Source organism: Pleurodeles waltl, chromosome 12 (assembly GCF_031143425.1).
Source record: "Pleurodeles waltl isolate 20211129_DDA chromosome 12, aPleWal1.hap1.20221129, whole genome shotgun sequence".
Lineage (NCBI taxonomy): Eukaryota > Metazoa > Chordata > Amphibia > Caudata > Salamandridae > Pleurodeles > Pleurodeles waltl.
The window spans coordinates 237,114,486-237,137,090 of record NC_090451.1 but is presented as its reverse complement, the minus strand read 5'-3'; the positions used below and the strand labels follow the sequence as shown (position 1 = coordinate 237,137,090).

Sequence of the window (22,605 nt, the reverse complement as noted above, 5' to 3'; positions counted from 1 at the left end):
GTCCTTCATTAAAGAACTGCAAAATTTTGTTAGACTTTTTCCACGCTCGATAAAGCTCAGTTATCCCTCAAAAAAGTTTTCAGAAGAGGCCTTTTTATCAGGGCTGGGCGTTATGGCGGACGAATGCCCGGCCGAGGTAGTTTCAACAGACCCCAAAACTATTAACCAAGAGGTAGAGGTAATTGGTCCGGAGACCAAACAGATACCACGTTCTACCCTTCCAGTCCCCGAAGAGGGAGTTCCAGATTCCGCAGGGGACATCGTAGACAACAAGGAGCTATCCAAGACTCCTCCTATACCGGTAAGCATTATTCACCATTCACAAGTTACGCTTGGCGGAAGAGTGAGATTGTTTGTGGACAAATGGAAAGAGATCTCTGGGGATCCTTGGGTTATTCAGACTGTGACAGGCTTTCACCTGGAATTTATCAGCTCCCCGATCCAGGTATCCCCTCCTATTTTTTCCCAAGAAAATCAGAATTTTATAGATTTAGAGGTTCAAACTTTATTAAACAAAGGAGCAGTAATCTATGCAACCCCTCACCCTTCCGGGTTTTGCAATCCCATCTTTGTAGTAGACAAGAAGGGAGGAGGTCATCGACTGGTACTGAACTTAAAAGACTTCAATTCTTGGATAGTGTACAGACACTTCAAGATGGAAGGGATTCACATGCTGAGAGATATCCTTCTAGAAGGAGACTGGATGGTGCGGTTAGATTTAAAGGATGCATACCTCTCAATTTCGGTCTTTGCTCCTCACAGGAGGTTCCTTCAATTTCAGTGGAAGGGTCATTGGATGGAGTTCACAGCTCTCCCCTTCGGCCTATCCTTGGCACCATGGTGTTTCACAAAGCTATTAAGACCAGTGGTGGAATGGTTGAGAACCAAGAGTGTTCTTCTTATCATATATTTGGACGACATCCTACTGATGGCGCAAGACTCCCTGACTTTGTTGACACACTTGAATTGGACAATCAGTCTGTTACAAGATTTAGGTTTCCTTATCAATGCGCAGAAGTCATTGTTGAAACCAGCACAAGTGATAGAGTTTTTGGGTTTCAAGATCGATTTGATTCTTTCTCAGTTGATTCTTCCTGCGTTGAAGATTCGCAACATCAAGAGAGAGTTGAGATCGGCTCTACTGAGGTCGACGATTTCTCTAAGGAATATTGCTCGTTTGGTGGGCCTGTTAGCCTCATCCACTCAAGCAATTTTTCCGGCCCCATTGCATTATCGTGCTCTCCAGAGACTGAAGATCCAATACTTGAGACAAGGGTTGAGTTACTCGGCTCTGATTCCTCTGACCCCAGAGGTCAAGGAGGAGATTCAGTGGTGGCTTCACCACATGGAAGCATGAAATGGCAGGGCCATCTTCGGATCTCACCCAGAAATTGTCATAGAGTCAGACGCCAGTCAGTGGGGTTGGGGAGCTTGCTGCGGCTATTTAGTGACAGGGGGACGTTGGTCAAGAGGGGAACAGGATCTACACATCAATTGCTTGGAACTCCTGGCGGGGTCCTTTGCAATAAAGAGTCTATCCCCGAGCAAGACAGACTGCTGCATTCTTCTGAGAATGGACAATATTTCGGCAGTCCATTATGTCAACAAGCTGGAAGGAACAAAATCCAGAGTTCTTGCAGAGATAGCCAAGGAATTTTGGTATTACTGTCTGAGTCACAGATTAGTGGTAATGGCGGAATATCTTCCAGGGGCTCAGAACACAGTAGCAGACTGGAACTCCAGATATCTGTCGGATCCCAGCGATTGGAAACTGGATCCGTTGATTTATCAACAGATAGTCCAGGAATGGGGTTGCTGCGAGATAGATCTGTTTGCGTCTCGCCTCAACACTCAGATCCCGAAGTTTTACAGTTGGAGAAGCGACGGATGCATTTTTACAGAATTGGCACTCTGTCCTGAGTTATGTGTTCCCCCCTTTCCTCTAGATTCCCAGAGTCCTGTCTCAAGTGCGGAGGCAGAAGGCAGACCTGATCCTGGTGACCCCATTGTGGAGGTCTCAGCCTTGATTGCCTATTGCACTCCAATTAGCGTGTGCTCTTCCATTGCTCATTCCTCCTCGTCAGGACCTGTTGTTGAGTCCGGAAGGCATTCAACATCCCTTGATTAACGTTGATGGCATGGAGGGTGTCAGGTCAAGATGGAAAACCCCAGGACTTTCGCAACAAGCTAAAGACTATATCAAAGGAGCATGGGCAAATAGCACCCACAAGAGATATGCTTCTGCATGGCGTAGATGGGATAGTTGGTGCAATGGAAGGGGTATTAATCCCTTGGAGTAAAGTATTGATTTAATTATCAATTTTTAGCGGAATTAGCTTCTTCTGGACTGGCCTATAGGACCATTAATAATTTCAGGTCTGCTATTTCATCGGGTCATACACAAATAGACGGCAAACCAGTAGGTGAACATCCTTTGGTATGCAAGCTCTTGAGGGGTATTCGTTTTTCAAACCCTCCTCAAGCCAAATATTCAGTTCTTTGGGATGTAAACATTGTGCTAAAATTCTTGGATTCTTGGCCCAGTAATAAATACTTATCCCGTAAACAGCTTTCAGCCAAATTAACTATGTTGCTATGTTTAGTCTCTTGTAAAAGTGTGTCAGATGTTAGAGCATTAGACTTATCGGGTAGAATTTATTCTCCAGAAGGTGTAACATTTAATATTTCCAGAAGAACTAAGAATAATTGCAGGTCAGTATCCTATCCCTGGTTTCCAGACAATTTCGAAATTATGTGTGGTACAGTGTCTTAAGGATTATGAAGTGGTTACAGAAGAGTTTAGGCAAAACATGAATGGACAGGTTTTAATTGCATTACAGAAACCATTCAAGCCAGTATCCTCTGCCACTCTTGCGAGGTGGATAAGGTGGCTTATGAATGAAGCAGGCATTGATACTAGTCATTTTGGTGCTCATTCAGTTAGAGGAGCCATGGCATCTAAATCTTTTTCTCTAGGTTCTAGCCTAGAAGACATTATGAAATCAGCAGACTGGTCGTCTGAGGATACTTTTCGTAAGTTTTATTTTAAACCGGTGCTAGATGTGGCCTCTGTTGTTATGGGTCAGCTTTGAACTAGCATAATCCGAGCCTCCGGTCCTGATATAGAATGAAAAATTTTCTAGCTTACGCGTCAAGAATTTTCAATTCTATTAAGGACACGGAGGCGAGGATTATCCCACCCTATAATGAATAATGATGATGTTTATATATTTTATGTTTTGAAATTTATTCATTTAGACCCTCCCAGTGGGTTATATTGCGGTTTAAAATGATAATATTCTTATGATTGTTAATATATTCCATCGTTATGAGAATATTACCGGCCTGTATTTACTGTTTTTTCCAGGATCGGATCAGAAGAATTCTTGATGGTCTTTGCATCCTGATATCGTTGTGTTAAAGATCCACTCTTTTCCATGAGTGGGAAGTCGACTTGACGTTCCACCTGGTTTTTCCTTCGTTGGACGTTCTGTTACAGGTTGAGGTTCCGATTCATCCATTGCAGAAGAGGTTGTTGAGAAAGGAGTTAAAGTTACTGGTTTAGTCAAAGAAAGAGGATATGACGTTTGGGGTTAAGCATTATATAGACTAAGGTCACATACTGTGATTGGTGCACGTGATACAAGGACTAGAGCATCTTGGGAGATTAAGTTTTTTGTTTATTGTGTTTTAATTGGCTGCTGTGAATTTTCAGTAAAGAAAGAGAAAGCATAATCTTCTCCTCCGTGTCCTTAATAGAATTGAAAATTCTTGACCCGTAAGCTAGAAACTTTTTCACTCAGGTGGTGAAAGCGCACTGCAGTTTTAAAACCCTAATGTCCCCCGCCCATTCGTTCATCTGACTAGGTGAAAGCAACGAGGAGGCCTGGTGCGGCCGTGTCTCGCACCTCAGAATGTTTTTGCTACAAAATAACAGATGATGAGATTTTACAGTGACAGGCTACAGTGGAATCAAACAAAATGGCAGGCACTGCCTTGGAATGCATAATGAGAATGAATTTTAATTGTGCGTTCCAAAGGAGTGCCAGCCATCCTGTATGCTGATCTGTTCAAATCTTAAGATAGAACAGAATGTGTGATTTACATCACCCAGAAGTACCTGAAGCATGTCCAGCACATTTGTTGGGAGTTCAATCATATTTGCTTATTTTTCTGAACACAAACAGAAGAAACAAGATAAGCACATTTTGCAGGAGGCAAACAGATTCGAAACAAGCAAGTGAGTGCCTGCTTCGGCCCCAGGTGGACTGGTGAGTGTGCTTTGACCCGGGGAGACTGGTGAGTGCTGTTGTGATCAGAGCTTGGCTTCCCATCACATAGAACTGGGATCATGAGATCTCCACGTGCTGAGCCCGTGGCACTTGGCCAGTGCTGTAACTTTAAAGCAAGGGTGTAGGTCTTGTAGTGACAGCAGGCTGAGACGGTTAAAAGGAGTGCCACCAAAGTGGATGAACACAGTACTTGGCCAAAAGGAAACTGATGAGAGAAACACACAGAGGATCTACAGGGAATAGTATGCTACAGCCAATAGAAACAGAGGAAAAGTAAGTGGCAAGCACACAGATAACGGAAAAGCGAGGGCGGGATGTAAGCCCCTTTTGTGATTTATATTAAATATAAATTTTGTCACAAGTACAGCGCAGGCGCTGTGCAGGCCAAACCTAAAAACTGGTTAAGGAGGATCTAGAGTTCTCGAGACTTATGACAAAATCAATTTCATAAGGCTCTCTTTCACAGCCTTTCAAAATGGTAATGTCTTGTCTAACCTCCCATTTCCTAACTTTCTCATGCACCATTCTTTTCTAGTCCCTTCATGGTCAAAGAGAAACAGACTCATTCCAGTCACTCGTCATCCCTCCCAAAGTAGTAAGGTGCCTCGCTGCTTCAAAAGCACTCAGTGGGGCTGTGTCCCTTGTACTTTTTGACACAAAACAGAGGATGTCTCTGTGTGTGTTGGTTTTGATAAGTCTCTCCCTCTCCCTTACTCTGACAAGTGTTTCCCAAAACATAAATAGAGATAGCCTGTCTGTTCTTTGTGTGGCCACACCTTCCATCAGTGATCTTCTGTCACCTCCTCGCTGGGCTGCAAAAAGGGGTGCCAAAAGTGACTAGTGGTCCCCGGACTGGCATCAGCTGAGTTAACAAAAAGTCAGCAAACTGCTTGTAATAGGCAGTGAGTTAGCAATATTTGTAAAAGTCATTCTTGTCATATTTATAATCAAAATCAACTGTCAATGATTTTTATTGTTAATATAGTAAAATGTCACAATAATGGTGCTTCTAGATACTTCCTGGTTTAATTTATATAAAAAGAGGCTTTTGAAGCCATGCTTGCTGCGTGATGCTGCGGTTTCAAGGAAAACATACCACCTTCTCCTCCTATTTTCCTTTTTTGCAAGATCCACCAGATTTTGGTGGCAAATTCTGTTACAGCCACAGCTATAACATACAGAAGCATGACCTGAGAACAGACCAACACATTGAGTTTACGTGAGGCACCTCCCTCTAGCACCCTTCGGGCACAGAGGGACCTAGGACAGGCAAGGGACAAAGTAGTACCCACAAGATCAGAAACCCTGACAATATGTATAAGTCAAACAGGTTTCATTATAATAGTACATGCTACCAGAACTGCATAAGGTCCCGGTATGTATTGAACAGTACGAATATGACATGCAAGCAATGCACTAATCAAAGTAGAGTGGTGGGGATGATTTAGGATGGTTTTAATTTAGGAGGCAGATGTTTTACATTTAGGCCCATGGGAAGCTTGTGTTCCTTTATCAGAGGATTATTAAGTATTCCTCGAAGAGATGTATTTTAGCTCCTTTCTGCATGAAGAATCAACAGAGTAAACATGATGCACATTGGCATGTTGCTGCATGTTCTTGGTGCATAACATGAGAAAGTGTGGTTTCTTACTCTTCTTGATTTCCAATCTGGCGTAGTTGCAACAAAGCTGTGACTTCTTGTGTTACAGTGGCCTTCTGTAAAGTTGTGTTTTCATGTAGCTAGGTAGGGGGGACTATTGGTTGTAACTGATTTACATGTGATGCAACAGGTTTAGATTAAGATGCAAGCTAATGGGGTAGCGAGCAGAGATCCTCAGTTTTGGGGGACATAGCTTTCTTTCTTTTGGCCACTGGGGGAGGGGGACAGGCAGTGGTGTGTGAAATAGTCTTCACTGAAACTAGCTGAGTGCCAGAATTACCAGAGTTTGTAGAGTTTTGGACAGGGCTAGGGCTCAGTTGCTGGCTTTGGGGAAGTATGGTGTGAAGTTTTTGAGAATTGATAATCATGCAGTTTTCATCTTCCTGGTGCAGAGGTAGCTGCTTCTGATGTTCTAATGAATACTAAGATTTCTGTATTGGCAGACAGTTAGTAAATGAATCCCTCCATTTTCATCTCAGAGAGCTAGCCAGGATTTAGGCTTCTTTGAGTTGCTGGTGATGAAGATTAGTTTGTTTTTGATGCGGTTCAATTTAAGGGATGTGTTAGATAGGCAGGATTCGGTGAGGGTAAACTAAGTAATGAGTTATTCAATGTCTGTTCACCAGATTGTTATACAGAACGGATAATCAGAAACCCGACTGCCACTCCAGATTCCAGGTGTAGTGTCAATGACAATAGTTACATAAACATTCAACATCTGTGACATAACGACATACAAAAGGGCTGCCTATGCCCAGGACCCCTCCTTCCGGATAATACAAGAGTGCTTCTGTTCCCATGTTTCACACAATTAGTAAAACAACAAAGATGTACATTCAAAATGGTAAAGAAAGAACTTGGAAAACATAACTTTAACCACATTATGCCTTCCTAGCTAGACAGAAAGTTCTGAAGTGAAAATATGGCCCTTTCTCTCACCCAAAACGATCTAAGGCTGCTTGGAGAGATGGAGGACTGTAGGCCAAGAACATGACAGTCCACAATTTCAGGATCCATGAAGAAATGCCAAACAACGGCCCAGGGGCACGAGACAGCCTATAGAATCACAAAATCTATGGAAAGGTGAAGCTGGACTTGAGGAAACAAATGTATCCCAAAAACTATTACCTAGGCTGGGAGACCAAAGAGAGTGAAAATCCTCATGCCGCATTGACTTGGACCTGCAGAAACATGTTGAGAGGACTTCCTGTCAGCACGTCACAAAATACGGAACGCAATGGTCTGAATCAGGACATTACTGCGGACAAGAAAGTAGAAGCCATCGGACAATTATAGTCTAGGAAAACCCCAGAAACCATTGGTATTACTACTGAATACTACAAAACAATGTATCTATCCTTGCATAATATTTATTGGAAATGTTCATGGCAGCCAAATATGAAAGATTCTTAACAAATTAGATAAATGAGGGGGTTATAAGTAAGGGCTGGAGGTAAAATACCACTCCGCTGGTGAAGTTTGCAAAGTTTTGTTGAAGTTATAGTGAAGTCAATGCTCCGCTTGGTCGAGTTTGGCAGCAAAAAATCCACTCCACCATATGGCGGCGTTTAGCGGCGCCACCACCCACCCACCCACCCACCGAAATGACGAATAAGATGATGGAAGTAAATTTGATAACAATGCTACCATACAGCGCTGCATGTATTTTTCTGTCAGCAGCACGGCATTACTTTGAAACCGGTTCATTATAGGAAAGATGTCAGGCTTCCTGCCAGCTGGAATAAAAAAGCCACGCTGTCACAGTTCATAAAGAGAAGAGCCTGCGCGATAGCGCGTTGCTATGGACATATTTAACAGAAGAGGAAGCCACACATCAAAATAAGCTTCACGTGTGAAATCAGAGTCACAGTGACAAAACACGGATTGCCAGATCAGTCACTGGAGGTGCCTGACGAGTCATGAAGCTGAACAAGAAGCATTGGCTTGTAGAGAATGGGAAAGGGTTTTCAGTGCTACATGTGTCTCTATTCACAAGTCTGCGTTTACATCCAGTCACTTGCATGTGCAGCCACCAGTGCTTAATTTGAGCCGGTAGTTTCCGGTGGGGAGACGGGGGGGGGGCGGCAACTTCACTTATTTTTGAGGGCTGGCACTTATTTTTCTGCCTCAAGCATTTACTGCAAGTAAAAGACGCAGATGAGAAAGACGGAGGAAGAGAAAAACGAAAAAGCGTCACAAAGAGAGAAAGCAGAAAGCTGCGACAGTGAGCTGAAGGGGCAGGAGGCAGGAGGTGGGTGTAGAGGGGTTAAAGAGCCCCTCCGTGGCTTTAGGATTGCGCTGCTTCGGTATTCCGTGCTAGCGCATTTAATTGCAGCAGCCGCGTGTTTCAGAGGAGGGCTTTGGGCACGGGCACGTTTGTTTACAAATTAAGCACTGGCAGCCCCAAATGTTGCGGGTTAATACTTGGTAAAATATGTTTACTTTGGGCACATTTACTTCAGACAGCAAGTCCTGGCTGCAGAGATTGTACCCCAACATTTGAGCGAGCCGCGCACACTTCATGCCAGGCAGAAAGCACTTCCAAACTTCGGTACCTGTGCAGCTGCAACGTCCTGCAGCGTAATGAAATTCAAATGGCATTCAGCAACATAAGCCAGATTTGTGTCAAACTTATTCGAATGTTCCACTTCCACGCAATACTAATTAAAGGCAATCATTGTTAACTGATGTAAATAGTCCCGACTTAGCCCATTATAGGTATAGGTCCTAAAGCTAACAATTATGTGCCAGATGCCGCATGTTAACACAGGAAAATTCTGTAAGGACATCTCTGTGGCACCGGAGCCATGTCCGGTGCCTGCGGAGAACCCTGTAAATTGGTGTATCTTGAGTCAAAGGGCCATGTTCCTTCCTTGCACCCGGGCTCATGGAATCAATTCTACCCTAATGCTATTCATAGCACTAACTGGATGCTATTAACAACAAAACAGATGGAAAGCGTTTTACAGAGAGGAAATAATAACTTGACACACTGTCAAGATCCAGAATTTCTCACACAAAATACCAAACGAAGGTAGGTGTTGTTCTTTTGCTTTATTTTCCAAGTTTAAGTGGAGCACAGGAATAAAGAAGCTCCCTTGCCAGCCCACATGGCAAAAAATAACATGCATATATCAATAAACCACTACATAAGTTATAACACTTTAAGAAACATGCATACTCCTCTGACCAGCTACAAAACTTATCTATACTACACTAACACAACTTAGGTTCACCACTCTTGTATGAATTGACAATTATATAACATAATCATACAAGTAATTCAGAAGTTTACAACACCTTGAATTCACCTCTCTGGTTTGAGTTCCATGACTGATACTCAGTGTCTGACTACAGCTCTCTCCTGCTGTTTCCTTACCATTTAACAATTTTTCATCACTCTTAAGTAAAAAAGCTGCTACATCTCTCACAATCAACTCTATCAACTCCCCTTTCTTTCCCACTGATACCTCTACTGTATAGGGCTACTCTCCTTTTATTCCACCGTTCATCATTGTCCAACACAACACGAAAATCATGCACTTCCTTAACTTTGTATGGTCCACGGAATTTCTTAAGACCACTTTCTACACGCCCAAATCTTAGTTTCACCAAATCCCTTTTTTTATAACCCCTCCCAAATTCAAGGTAGGTGTCCCCACCTCACCTTTAATTACACCTTCCCCGTCAAGCAATGCATACATCCAAGCAGGATTGATTTTCGTGCTTGCCCTCCTACCTATCATTACCTCAAATGGTATCATGCCTGTCACACCAGTTTTAGTAGTGCGATAAGCCCATACCAAATCATTCACCATTGTGTGCATATTTTTTCCACTGCTTAAAGCATTTGAATAACACCCTTCACCATCCGATTACATCTTTCAAATATTTGTTTAGCCTGTGGATTATATAAAGAGGTGCAAGAATGGCATATTTCACAAGATTTTAGAAATCTTTCCATCTCGATTGATACCAATTTTGTCCCATTATCTGTAATACATTTTACAGGGCACCCTTCCTCCCAAAATACTTCTTGCATTGCTCTAATAGTGTTACTAGTAGTGATCTCCCTCAAGAATTTAACAGTGAACCATTAAGAGTGGACATCCGCCATTACTAGTGCACATTTCAATTAAGGTACAACTCCACCTAATGAGCAAAAAAAGTCCATGCATATGGTATGCCAAGCTTTTCCAGGGTCTGGATGTACTCCTATTGTGTTTTGCTTCCCTACTTTCAATCTTTTCTCACTTGCCTTACAATCTATGCATCTTTTAACCCAGTTGTCCACAACACCAGGCCACCAAAAATTCTCCTTCAATCTTCTCTTGGTTAGAGTATGGCCTAAATGTCCTTCATGTGCTAATCTGTGTCTTACACTTTCAGGAGGAATAAATCTGTCCTCCCTCACAATAATATCCTTTGTAATAAATGACAATTCTTCCAACACCTTTAAGAAAGGCGGAGTCTGAACACTCACTGTTCTTTCTCTCTTTCCTCCTTCTTTGATCACTTTAACTACTTCTTTCATACCCTCATCATCTTCCGTACTCTTACACCATTCTTCATGTGACAATATGCCCTGGGTACACTCCATTACATCCTCAACACTCGCCACCACTCCTCTTTTTCACATTCTTGCACACGTTCTTTGTCTACCTCTGCCAATCTTGTGTTAGACGAGATAAACAGTCTGTCTGGACATTGCGCCACCCTGGAATATTGTAAATTGTAATTTGGTATTTACCTCAATTGTAAATTGGTATTCCTGCAATCGTGAAGCTAATCTGGCTAACCATGCAAACAATTTGCCATTATCTCCCGGCAAAAACACCCTTAATAATGGTTAATGGTCCGTGTGAAGTATAATTCTCTGACCCCACACAAAGGTTCTAAAATATTCGATACCCCATGCAGCAGAAAGAGTTTCTTTTTCAATTACAGAGTAGTTTCTTTCTTAGTCCATGATCGTGACAAAAATGTTACTGTTTTTCCTTTACACTGTGTACCTGTGACAAGATTTCCCCAAACCAATAACACTTACATCAACTGTAACAATAGTTTTTGAATTCACATTGAATGGTACCAGCACCTTTGCTTCGCACATATCCTCTTTTATATCTTGGTTTGCGCAAAAGCTTCCTTAGAATTTCTGTTTTGTCAGCAAAGTTCCTTATGAATTTCAAATAATAATCAATAAGTCCTAGAAGCAACCTTAATTGATCTTTGTCCTGGGGGAAAGGGACGTTTCTGATTGCCTCTAACAAACTTTATTTTTTTTTCACCCCTTGTTCGGACAGAGTATAACCCAGCTACTCAATCTCATTAACCAAAAATGTACATTTCTCTTTCTTTAATCTAAGGCCTGCTCTCTTGACTTTGTCCAGTACTCACTTTAAGATGCTGTTATGTTTCTCTATTTTGTCACCAAAAACTAGAATGTCAACCTGAAAATAAATAACATTGTCTACACTTTTAAATACTTCTCTCATCATCCTCTGAAATGCCCCCGCAGCTGAGGCAAGACCATTTGGCAACCTCGTGAACTGGAAAACACCTTCCATTGTAATAAATTCCGTAAGTTCTTTGGAATCATCATGTAATTTAATTTGGTGGTAAGCACGCCGAAGATCAAATTTAGAAAAATATTTTCCCCCTTGTAACAATACAATCAATTAATTTATGTTAGGTAAAGGATAGTTGTCTACTAAAATATTATGATTGAGTGAATCAATATTTGGATTGAGTGAACGGAGATCAACACAAACGTCTCAAACTACCATCTGATTTTTCCGTAATGACAACCGGAGAGCTCCAACTAGATGTTTAAATCTGTTTGAATATACCTTCCTGTGCCATATTTAAAATCATTTTTTGTACTTCCTCACGAGCCGAAACAGCTGCTTTCCTCAACTTGTGTTGAATCGGAACTGCATCCTTTCTTACCACAATTTATGTACATAACCTTTAAGTTCTCCTAATCTGTCAGTAAAAACCTCCCTATTTTCCTCCAAAATTTTATCAAGAGTGATGTCCTCTCTAGCATAAGCCTATTATGCGCTCTTGGGCCTACTTTTATGTGTAGGTCGTATTGGTGATACCATCCCAAATATTGTGGGCCATTGGTCACTACATAAATCCTTCCCTCTACTTGTCTCTTTTTAAATTCAACCTTTGCCGACATGTAACCAATTATATATATCTTTTCACCCTGGTAGCCACCTGGATTGATGTCTTTGGGTAGAAGGCGTCCCTTAGGCCAACTAGCATAAGCATTTCTTTGGGTATGATGGTATACAATGACCCTGAATCTACCATTAGCTGGATACTCCACCCCCTCACCATAAAGTTTGCCTTCGGTCTGGGTGGCCTGACCAAATCGTTACTCCCTTCTATCTTGTTATCCACTGACAAAACTCTATCTGTTTCTTCCTCCAATGTTAAACATTCTTCATGAACAACTCCAACTCTAGAGTTAGATCTGGTTTTACACATACGTGCAAAATGCCCCTTTCTCCCACATTTTATGCATTCCTTACCTAAAGCATAACACGCCTTCGACTGTGTTGTGAAACTTGCTTCCACACCTAGTGCACAACTTACTAAAAGATTTGTCCGTATTGCTATATGCACTTTTGTTATTGATATATGCACTTTTGTTATTACATTTACGTATACCCCTTAGTACTTGCTACCACATCACTACCCTCTTTACTTAAGCTAGTAACATCAACTTTATAATCATTTCCTTTGTCTTTCTTTTCCATTTCCTTCATGTAGTGTTCAGACTGTTCCACTATCTTCGCTATTTCAATAGAATCTTTTAACGCTGGACTTTTTGCCACCCATAACCTTTCTTGCATTTTTTTGCTTCAACACTGCACGGACAATTGGTTCCTGTATTAACTGAGTCATTCTTCCAAATTGGTATTTAGTAGACAGTTCACCTAATCTTGACACAAATTTGTCTATACTTTCTTCCATTCCTTGTGGTTGTTAGGACTCACACACGCATGCTTCTTGTTGCACCCTCACAAAATTAATCAGCATGTATGAAGAACAATGAAATATGTCATAAATGTGTTTACAGCACAGCACGTCCCTTTAACTTGTGATGAACACTACATTGCATGTTTGTTTATATTGATAAAAGTAAGTGTTGCTCCGTTTGTGAACTGTGTGCCAAGTGGTTTATGGAGACATCAAATTCCTTCATATGAAGCATCAGAAGTGTTTGATGACTTATCACCAGCATATGTCTGATGACTCATCACCAGAATTCCTTCATATCAATCATCAGAAGTGATTGATGACTCATCACCGGCATGTGTCTGATGGAAATCATGTCTCCGATGAATATCCGCTTCTGTGGGTGGGTGCTCTTCTGTCAGATGTTACAAAACACCAAGGGGTTCATGGGTGTAATACTTTGGGAATAACATACCCAGGTGACATAAGAACTAATCTGTTCAAAACATTTAGCAAAATTCTAGAGGAATTTGGGCTACTGTCCAATCAACTGTTCTGATTGCAACTGAGGCTCATATAACTTACTACTGTTGCAGATATTCCCACATATAATCCTCTTGAGGCCAAATTAACGACCAGCTCGCTACAGATTTCCTGAATATACAAAACCATAATTATCTGGTAATTAGTCAGTCACCTAATTAGAAATGGGTATCAGATTTCCATGGGATGGGCAGTGCTAACACTATCTGTGGACAGATACACCCAAAAATAACTAGCCTAAAGAGTGGTACTTTCTTCAAGAAGCTGCTCCTAAATATATACTTTCTCATATTGCATCAACAAAACACCTCAAGGCTCTAGACAACTTTCCAGATCCTCAGAAGCAGAGCACTAAATTCAGCAGATATTAGGGTGTCCGGAGTGTACGGCTGAAGAATGCCTTGATAACACACCAAGAATTTCATCGTAGAATAAAAATACTTAGCTCACGCAAGAAGTTGCCTCCAAATAAAAAAAATAGCCCATTCACAAAGTATATTTTTTAATACCTTAAGTAGTACTACAGTAGTATTACTCACATACAACAAAATGCTATTCACAAACCTATGTGCGAAGAACTATGCCTCGTCTATCTTTTCTATGCAGAAATCTCCCCTAAACGTAGCGGAGTTCTCTGCATCTCTAAGTATATGATTAAAGTATAAATGTGGGAGGGGCCAGTGGGAGTCATAGTACATAGGGAGTACGTGCTCTAAAATGGGAGGAGTGTAGGAAAATTAAGGTGGCGTTTATGGAGTGACACACTGATACAACCACATACTCACAAAAGAGTAATACCATTTTTATTCACAAACTACACTTTTAAAGTTACTACATTCTTAAAGGTCCCAAAATAAGCATTCATATATTCTAATCTAGTTTTGGAGTAAATCTAGCACCACACATGGCCACTCATAGGTACTGCCACACACTCCCATAGAGAATATTTGAGGTAGACAATTAAAATAACACCTTATAGGAAATTTTATTTAAACATTTTAATTATATAACTACATTTTTAGTGTTATTGATGTACAAAATTAATAATTACATATTTTATTTTAAAAATTATTAGTTACCTTATTCAATAAAAATGTCATTTTTAAAATTAAAACTTACTAAAATGTAAAAAGCCTCATTAAAGACGGCTTACTTAAATGTACTAAATATTACTTTAAAATATGAATGCTAGGGAGGTTAAGATGTTTTTCAGTTTGTTTAAAAATAATATTTATGAAATACATGAATATGTTTAAATTACTTAAATATTTAATAAACATGTATTTTTAAACAGTTACTGTGCTCTAATATTTTATCTTCTCTAGGATAAAAATAAATATTTTAAATTTCTTTATAATTATATTTAACATAAAAATATTTTTAATATTTCAAAAAATGATAAAAGTTTAAATGTTTCCTTTTTTTCAATAAGGAGGTTTCTGCCACGGTGGCCAAAATCATCACCTAATGCAAAATGTTACTATTAGTAATTTTACACTTCTAAATTCGGTATTTGGTATCTCCACCTTCTGAACTGAAGGAGTGGAGACATGTAAATTTACAATTAGGTGTAAATCTAGACTTGGAAATGGTAAATAGTGCAAAAGTGTACATTTACACTTCTGTGCAGGTGTAGATTTACACATGAGTAAATTTATGTCTCTGAATAGGCCCCTAAGACTTCTTTTCCAGCAGCATGAAATAACATCACCTAGGGCTTTTAACCCACCTGTTCAAAAATCAAATGCATCAACAATTCATATCCAAACACATCTTTCAATGGTTACATAATGTCTTGGTCACCATAGATTACTAACAATTTTGCGGTTACTAAATGTAGATGACAGGACATATGCTTATAACAAAAATGGACTAACAGATTCTTAAAAAAGAAGAATACGTAAAACAACTATCCTTTAAATAAATGGTGCTTTTAAAGTACCATCCTTCAAGATTATAGAAATTACGGGTTTATCACGAATACAGAGGAAGCGCCATAAAACCCTGCAAGCCCCCTTGTACAACAGAGATATTCAGCGGTGGTGTTCACCACACTGCATCTGTCAGCCCACAGCTGCACCTTACTGCCATCTCCCTGATTCTGAAGGAAGCAAGATCTGCATGCTGCATTTCTAAGTGCCGGGCATTATGAGGAAAAACAAACCAAGGTCACAAGCCTTAAAAAAAGAAATGAACATTGCACCTAAACTGCCGAATTAGTAGCACAAATCAGTGTGCGTTGGCAAGGTAGGAGAGTGGGAAGCACAAAAAAGTGAAAGTATACTGCAAACAAGGGTTTCACAAACTGCCACTAAATAATAAAAGCAAATATCCATACCTTTATTTAAAGATTCAACATTTTCTGTTCCTATTTTTTTTTAAGAATAACTTTTTTATATAGAACTGCTGAGAGCACCTCCTCCCATATGTGACATTTACACTCCTTCAATTTCTAACTATCCCTAAATAATACCTTTCCTTTAGCTACAGGTGCTACCAGAGACGCCTGTGTCAATGAACCCATAACCTTAAACACACACTAAAAAAGTAACATGGTCACATTTCCACAATTCACTTCAGCACTCTGCCTTTAAAGTAAAATGGCAAAATGTGGTGCCATTCATTATCAATCCGTAGGCATTCTGGAATTTGAATCATGCTTCCTTTGTTCGACAACTCCCCAAAACTCTCAAAACGTTAGACATGCATAGACGTCAGTCTTTCTCGTGGATTGTAATGCGTTTTTGGAGGGAGGTTCGTGATTAATTACATGGTTTGAGTAAAGGAGGTTTCAGGTCTGCTGAAGTGTTAGTTATGGATGGCTTTCTAGTACAGTGTGGCCTGTTCCACTGATTAGGTCTTATCTGATGTAAATTGGTAAACTGTAGTGTGGTGGAATGGAGGGCATGCTGGTGGTTTGTGACAAGTTTTTTGTGGACTGAGGTGTGTTAGAATTTGAGTGATTGTGAGGGCACTTGTGGGTTTAAGGATGTTGGATTGTCATGATTCCAATGATGCTTAGTACGGGTAGTTGAGGCTTATAGTTTATGAAGCTTGTGTGCTGTGTCATGCTAGGCATGTGTGAATGTAAGCTATGCTGATGGGTAAAAGTTTGAACTTTATTGCAGAGATTTTGATGTAGGGGCCAGTTCAAGATCCTCACACAAGCCTACAAAGCTCTGCATGATCAAGGATGGGCCTACATCAATCATCGACTGAACTTCCACCTACCCGCAAGACACCTGTGCTCTGCCTCACTAGCCTATACACACCTGCCCCCCACATCCTTCGCACCCACAGCGGGGATCATCCCCTCCTACATCGCAGCGAAGACCTAGAACGAACTACCCCTCCATCTTCGTATAGCACCCTCCCTGGCAGATTTCAGGAAGAAACTCAAGACCTGGCTTTTCGACAGAGAGAGTGCACCGGCAGCGCCCAAGTACCCCTAGGGGCCACAGTGGCGCGCTATACAAACATGAATTGACTGATTGATTGATTGAGGGACCTGAAGTGAATTAATATGCTGAGATGGTTGGAATACAGGCAATTGATGGAACAGGGCATCTCAGCCCATTGCATCTTTAAGTGAAATGTGTAAGGGCAAGTTCAGGAGTAACTGTATATTGACACTATATAAATGTGTATAGGATGGACATGTAAAGGGCTGACAAAAACTGTCATAGACAGGGGTATGATGGCTAAATGCCTTTGGAGAAGACTGAAAAATCTGAGAGAGAAGATCTCAGCTGTACTGAGTGGTTATTTCTAGCAAATCAAAGATTGTTAGACGGTCAAGATTAGATGCAGAGTGATCTGGAGATGGTGGCATTATTCTGCTTTGGTAGAAAGCATATCTATTATGGATTATAACATGTTGCTGTCTAGATGTAGTAATGGACTGCAGTTCTACTGAATTGTGCGGCACTTGAACAGTGAGATCTGTAATGTGATGAGTGCGAGCTTCATCGGTTGAGACATTTGTGATTAATTCTCTGCCATTGGGTGGAGAGATCTGTGATGGACTAATAGTGAGTTGAGATGGCAAGGAGTGTTTGTTAAGGAAATTCGAAGGCAAGTTTAGGGTGCCTTCAGAGTTAACCTTGTATATTTGATAACTGAATGATGGCCACAAAGAAAGACGTAGAAATCATGAGCAATACCTAGCACTGCGAGAACCTCCTGAAGTTGCTGCTCTTCTCCAGCGTCTTCCATGATTTCTTTCTTCAGCACTCGAATCTGGATGATTGTCAGAGCGGTCGTCTGTGTGGTAAAATGGAAGGATTAGTTCTATGTTTTGACTCGTGTTATGATTTTCTTGAGTGAGGACTGCAAATTACTTTGCAATGCAAGCTGAGGTGCACTGTATACTAGGGGAAAAGGAATGAGGAAGAAATTGTGTTATGTTGGCTATTGGTGACCTATCAATGTTCCCTTCCCTGCTTAACAAAATGTTGTGGACAAGGAAAAATAATTTCATGTCCATTAGCAACATATGCACAAGCTGATTATGAAATATGATGGTATTTGTATAGAACAGATCTAACGAGGGAGCAATGGAGTGCTGAACACTGGGATACCATGCGGGATCTTTACAGCATAAAACACCCCACATGATGATACTTTGTTCCTGTTCCTCATATCCCCTGTCTGCCAAAGCTGGGGTCAGGTTGAAAGATATGTAAACAACTGGAAATCCACATTTTACAGTGATATATGCACAACAATCGCGAAGCAATGCCTGTTTCAATACAGTCGTTAAAATACCCCTATGTGTTTACAAAATGTCTATGTGAGCGGTTGAGGCTGGCAAGCCGAGGAAGACTGGAAATCAAAGAAACAGCCCTAGAAAATGTTGTATTGGCATCCTCATACTGTACCAAGCATGCATAGTGGCTAAAATGGTCAGACAGGGACAGAAAGTAGGCCTGGGCTCAAAAATAAAAGCGCCCCCCTCAGTGAATTCTATAGCTAAAAGCCCATGTTTGAAAACTTGGGCGGTTTTGAACTTGTGATGGCAAGCAGTGGAAGTGTTTTGCAATGTATGGTACACTGCATGAATTTTAGCTTGCTGCAGACAATATTTCTTTTAATACCAGAGAAAACAACAGCATACACCGGCCCATCAGACTATAAAATAGGCTCACAAACGGCCCACGCATTGATCCGTCAGAGCGCCTGATTGCCCTATCTGACTTTGCATGAGTGTGTTAGGGGTGGGTTTCTTTCAACAAATGCCACATTTTAACTTCCACAACTACCACAGCATCCCAGAGCATTATTCCTCAAAATCAGCAGAATCGGCCCACACTGTTACAGACAAACAAGAACCAGCACATGTCCAGCTTAGCACTATTGAGTGTGGCACACTTCGCTAGCGCACTCTCTTCTTTTGACTGTAAAAAGGTACTCCCACCCCAATGGGTTTGTGTCTGACCTGTGGAGATTTCAGTACGCAATTACCCCAAATAACAACACTTTGTTTCTGAGGATTCCTTAAATGTTCACAATGTTTGGAGATAGCGTCAGCTATCTTAGAATGTGGATTATACCTTTCTTTGTGTCTCATGGTGTTCTTGTTGGGCAACCGTGCAACCATGCTGCTGCAGCCTGGACCCTTGCCTTTGGATCTGTGATTATTCGGGAGAATATTTAATTCCATAAAATGTTTGTGAAGAGTATTTCTGATACAGAGAATTATTCTGGAATCAAGATGTGTTGGATAAGGAACTGTAACTTAACGCTTGGACATTTGGTTTGGTAGTTTCAGATTTTGGGGATTTACAACATTATAAACCGTGGGTTGAAGTGGAATGGAAATATTTTCCATAACGCTGTCATTGCTCATGCCATGCATATATATGAAAGTGCATTTGGGTACAAGTGCTAATGAGTAAGTGATTCGTGTGCTGTTATATTAGGATCTGTAGAATATTTATGAATGTTCATTATGTTCCAGTTGTACAAGAGACAAGTCAGGATTAAAGTTCTTCAGCGCCAGAAGGGGCATGTTAAAGAAGCATGAGGTTGTTATTGTGCCTACAGATGAGGGCAGAAGAGCACTTCAACAATCACTTCTGATGTTATTCTTCAGTTTCATACAAAGAACACAAGGAGCTGGTCACACAGGAGTATCTTTACGTATATTTGTACTGTTAAGGTTAGATGCAGTGCCCCCATGGCAGGGCATTGAGTCATCTTCTGGTACCTTTAGGTACCCACTGCAACCCCCCGACGTCAGTGCCCAGCAGAGGGAAGAAGCAGCGTGGTGAGATCTTGTGTCTCTACTTTCTCACTTGTTCCAAACCCTTTTAGCTGTGTCCACTATTGTCCAAGCATGGGCGTCATTTAGGGGTTGCCAGGGGCTGCACTTGTGACCCCTGGCTTCCCCTTTGCGAACCCTGGTGCCATCCTTGCGACTTTTGACAGCAGAAGGTCAAGAGAAAGCAAAGGTTCCCTGCAAATACAGAAATGCATTCAAATGGCTTCCAAAGCTATGAAGCCGAGTTTATTTGAGAGCCAAGGAACACCTAAAGGTCGTGGAAGCTTGTGGGCGCAGTAAGGCACTGGTGGCTCCTCTCCCACTCAGTAAGAAGATTAACTTTGGCCTACAATATGCTCGAGGAGAAAATAAATAAATGCTCTACACGGAAGTGTAAAGCGGAGAGTGCAAGAGTGCTAAAGAAAGGCAGGAGAGAATGCCTTTAGAATAAAGGCCTCTCTCCTGCCTGAGTTCTTACAATTTATCCCTCACTGTGTAATGTTTAAATGATTGCAAATAGTTTTTTCCCCCACCTTTCTGCTTTCCCAAGTATGAGTTTCAGCAGCAGCCCCGTCCCAAGCTGGTCAATGCTGTTCTGAATTTGAGGTTTCTGAAACTCGGGTAATACAAACAAACCTATCTGTCTAAAATAAACTTGGATCCTGAGCGAGTCATGTCAAAAATGCAGGCAGGTTTGGCAAATTGAATTGATCAGGTATAAAATTGCAGTTTTCAGCAACGCCTGATAATAAATAATTTTGAAGAGACCCTGCTGTCTTCCCCCTCACCGAGGTTTCTGTAAAGTTATTTTAAATGTTAGCCTGTTTTGAACAATGAAACAGTTTCAGTGTGTTTGACGTTAACATCTGTAAACAAGTGCACGAATTTTCGCACCTTATTCTTCAATACCACCCTATAAAGTTGTAATTACATTATATTCAGGAATGCCAATGATATTGGCCCAATACACTTTGAAATTCATCGTTGGCCACACATATGCCCAATTATTCCTCAAGAAAGAATACACTCATAAATATGTATGGTGTACTTGAACTGTCATAATATTGCACAATGTTTCCTAGATTTTCGGGAGACAGAATTGTAGACTCTACTTTCATGGTACTATCATTCCTCGGACCATATTTCACACAACCTATACTGCTGGCTATGGCCCTCATATAAGTAATACCTGAGAGAGAGAGAGGGAGAGAGAGGGAGAGAGAGAGAGAGAGAGAGAGAGAGAGAGAGAGAGAGAGAGAGAAGAAATCTATGATTACAAGTGCCACAATTAAAAAAAAAATTGAAATGAATGAACTATTCATGCATGGAATGAAGATACCTGAAGGCTTATGGAGAAAACGCGTGTGTGTATGTGAATGAGGGAAATGAAGAGAAAGAATGTCTGACTCTCCTGCTATGGGTGCATATGTCTCATACTGACAGTGTAAGTAGTGTGTGTGGGTTAGGAACATGTTTATGCCTGCGTGTGGTAAGAATGTGTGCATATTAGATCTGTGTCTGTTTTATGTGCCTCTTTGTTTACTAGGAATGTATGTTTAACTGTTCTGGTTGTGTAACAAATGTGTGCTTCTTTGGAAAGTGTGAGCTGCTAGGAGCCTTCAAAAGGTGTATCTAGACCTGTGTGTGTAGTTGTCTGTTTAAGGTCTATACGTCTGACCGTGTGTTTTAGGAATGTGTGCCTGGCTGTGCCTGTGTTAGGAACCTGCTTGTGTGTGTTACATGTGTTGTGGCACAAATGTGTGCCTGGCTGTGTGTGTAAAGAATAGTGGCTGTAACCTTGCCCGGAACATGTGTGAGTTATGTGAAATGGCAAAGTGTTCAAGGTGAGTGGAGTCTAGCTATAATGAGGTACAGCGTGGGCCTATAAGTGCAAGAGTAATCAGTTTATACAGGTGCGAGGAGGATTGGTAGAAATAGGTTTGTGCCCACATATAAAAGGGCACTGCATTACATGCACATAGCTGACATGGGGCTAGCTGTATGTTAAATATGAGGTGTATGTGGTTGACGTAAGCTAGTTCATTATCACATATTATAGGTTTTTAACGTCAGTGGAGGCAACTCTAGTAATGCCATCAGGGTCAAAAATCACGTGACCTCACTTCCTGTGATGTCTCCAGGGTCAAAGTCTATATGAAGTTACTTCCCGTAGAGTAATCTGGAGGGTTGACGGGCATATGATGTCACTTCCGCTACACATAGTATTTTGGGGAATCAACATCCATATGTCCAACTTATTGTGTTGTGTGTGGTCAGTGAAGGATGAAGGAACATGTGGAAGAAAATGAGTTATTTAGCTGTAACAGCAGTTCTGCAGTATTGGTATCTTTCATAGATTCACATATTTTAAACATTGCTCATCGTCAAAGACAAAGTCCCGCGGTCCCATTAAAAAGCAGTATAGAACATCTACATAGAAGTCAATGTTAAAGGACAGTCACTTTAACAGCTTATTCACATCACTGAAAATGACCCAAAGCCTGGCCAATCAGGTAACAGCATCCTCTAGAACCTTCATCACAGAGGCTCCAGTCCCTCAGATTTTCCAGCACAAGTGTGATATAAACCGATGAGAGCTAAGGGGAGCTTCTCAGGAAAGGATGGTGGATGAAAAATACCAATTCCCGGAGACCTACAGTTACAGACAACTCATTTTCTTCTCCATTATTGCATCTTTCATAGATACACATGCTTAAATCCGAGTAGCAAGCAGTTACTGTACTTATAGCATGAACACAATTTACGGATGTGGGCAACATAATCTATTTAGACACGCCCAACAATAATAATAATAATCTATTACATACTTAACTACATAGAGCTAGAGAAGGAAATACATTAAACTAACCGAGGCT

General features: G+C 40.9%; 1 protein-coding gene across 1 annotated transcript in view; it reads right to left on the bottom strand.

Moving 5' to 3' along the window:
- LOC138267111 (polycystin-1-like protein 3) overlaps window positions 1-22,605 on the bottom strand; it is a 522,747-nt gene that overhangs the window by 198,200 nt on the left and 301,942 nt on the right. The window contains exon 18 of the mRNA XM_069215961.1: window positions 17,631-17,730. Coding sequence (XP_069072062.1) covers window positions 17,631-17,730 — 100 coding nt within the window. The remainder of the gene's footprint in view (window positions 1-17,630; window positions 17,731-22,605) is intronic.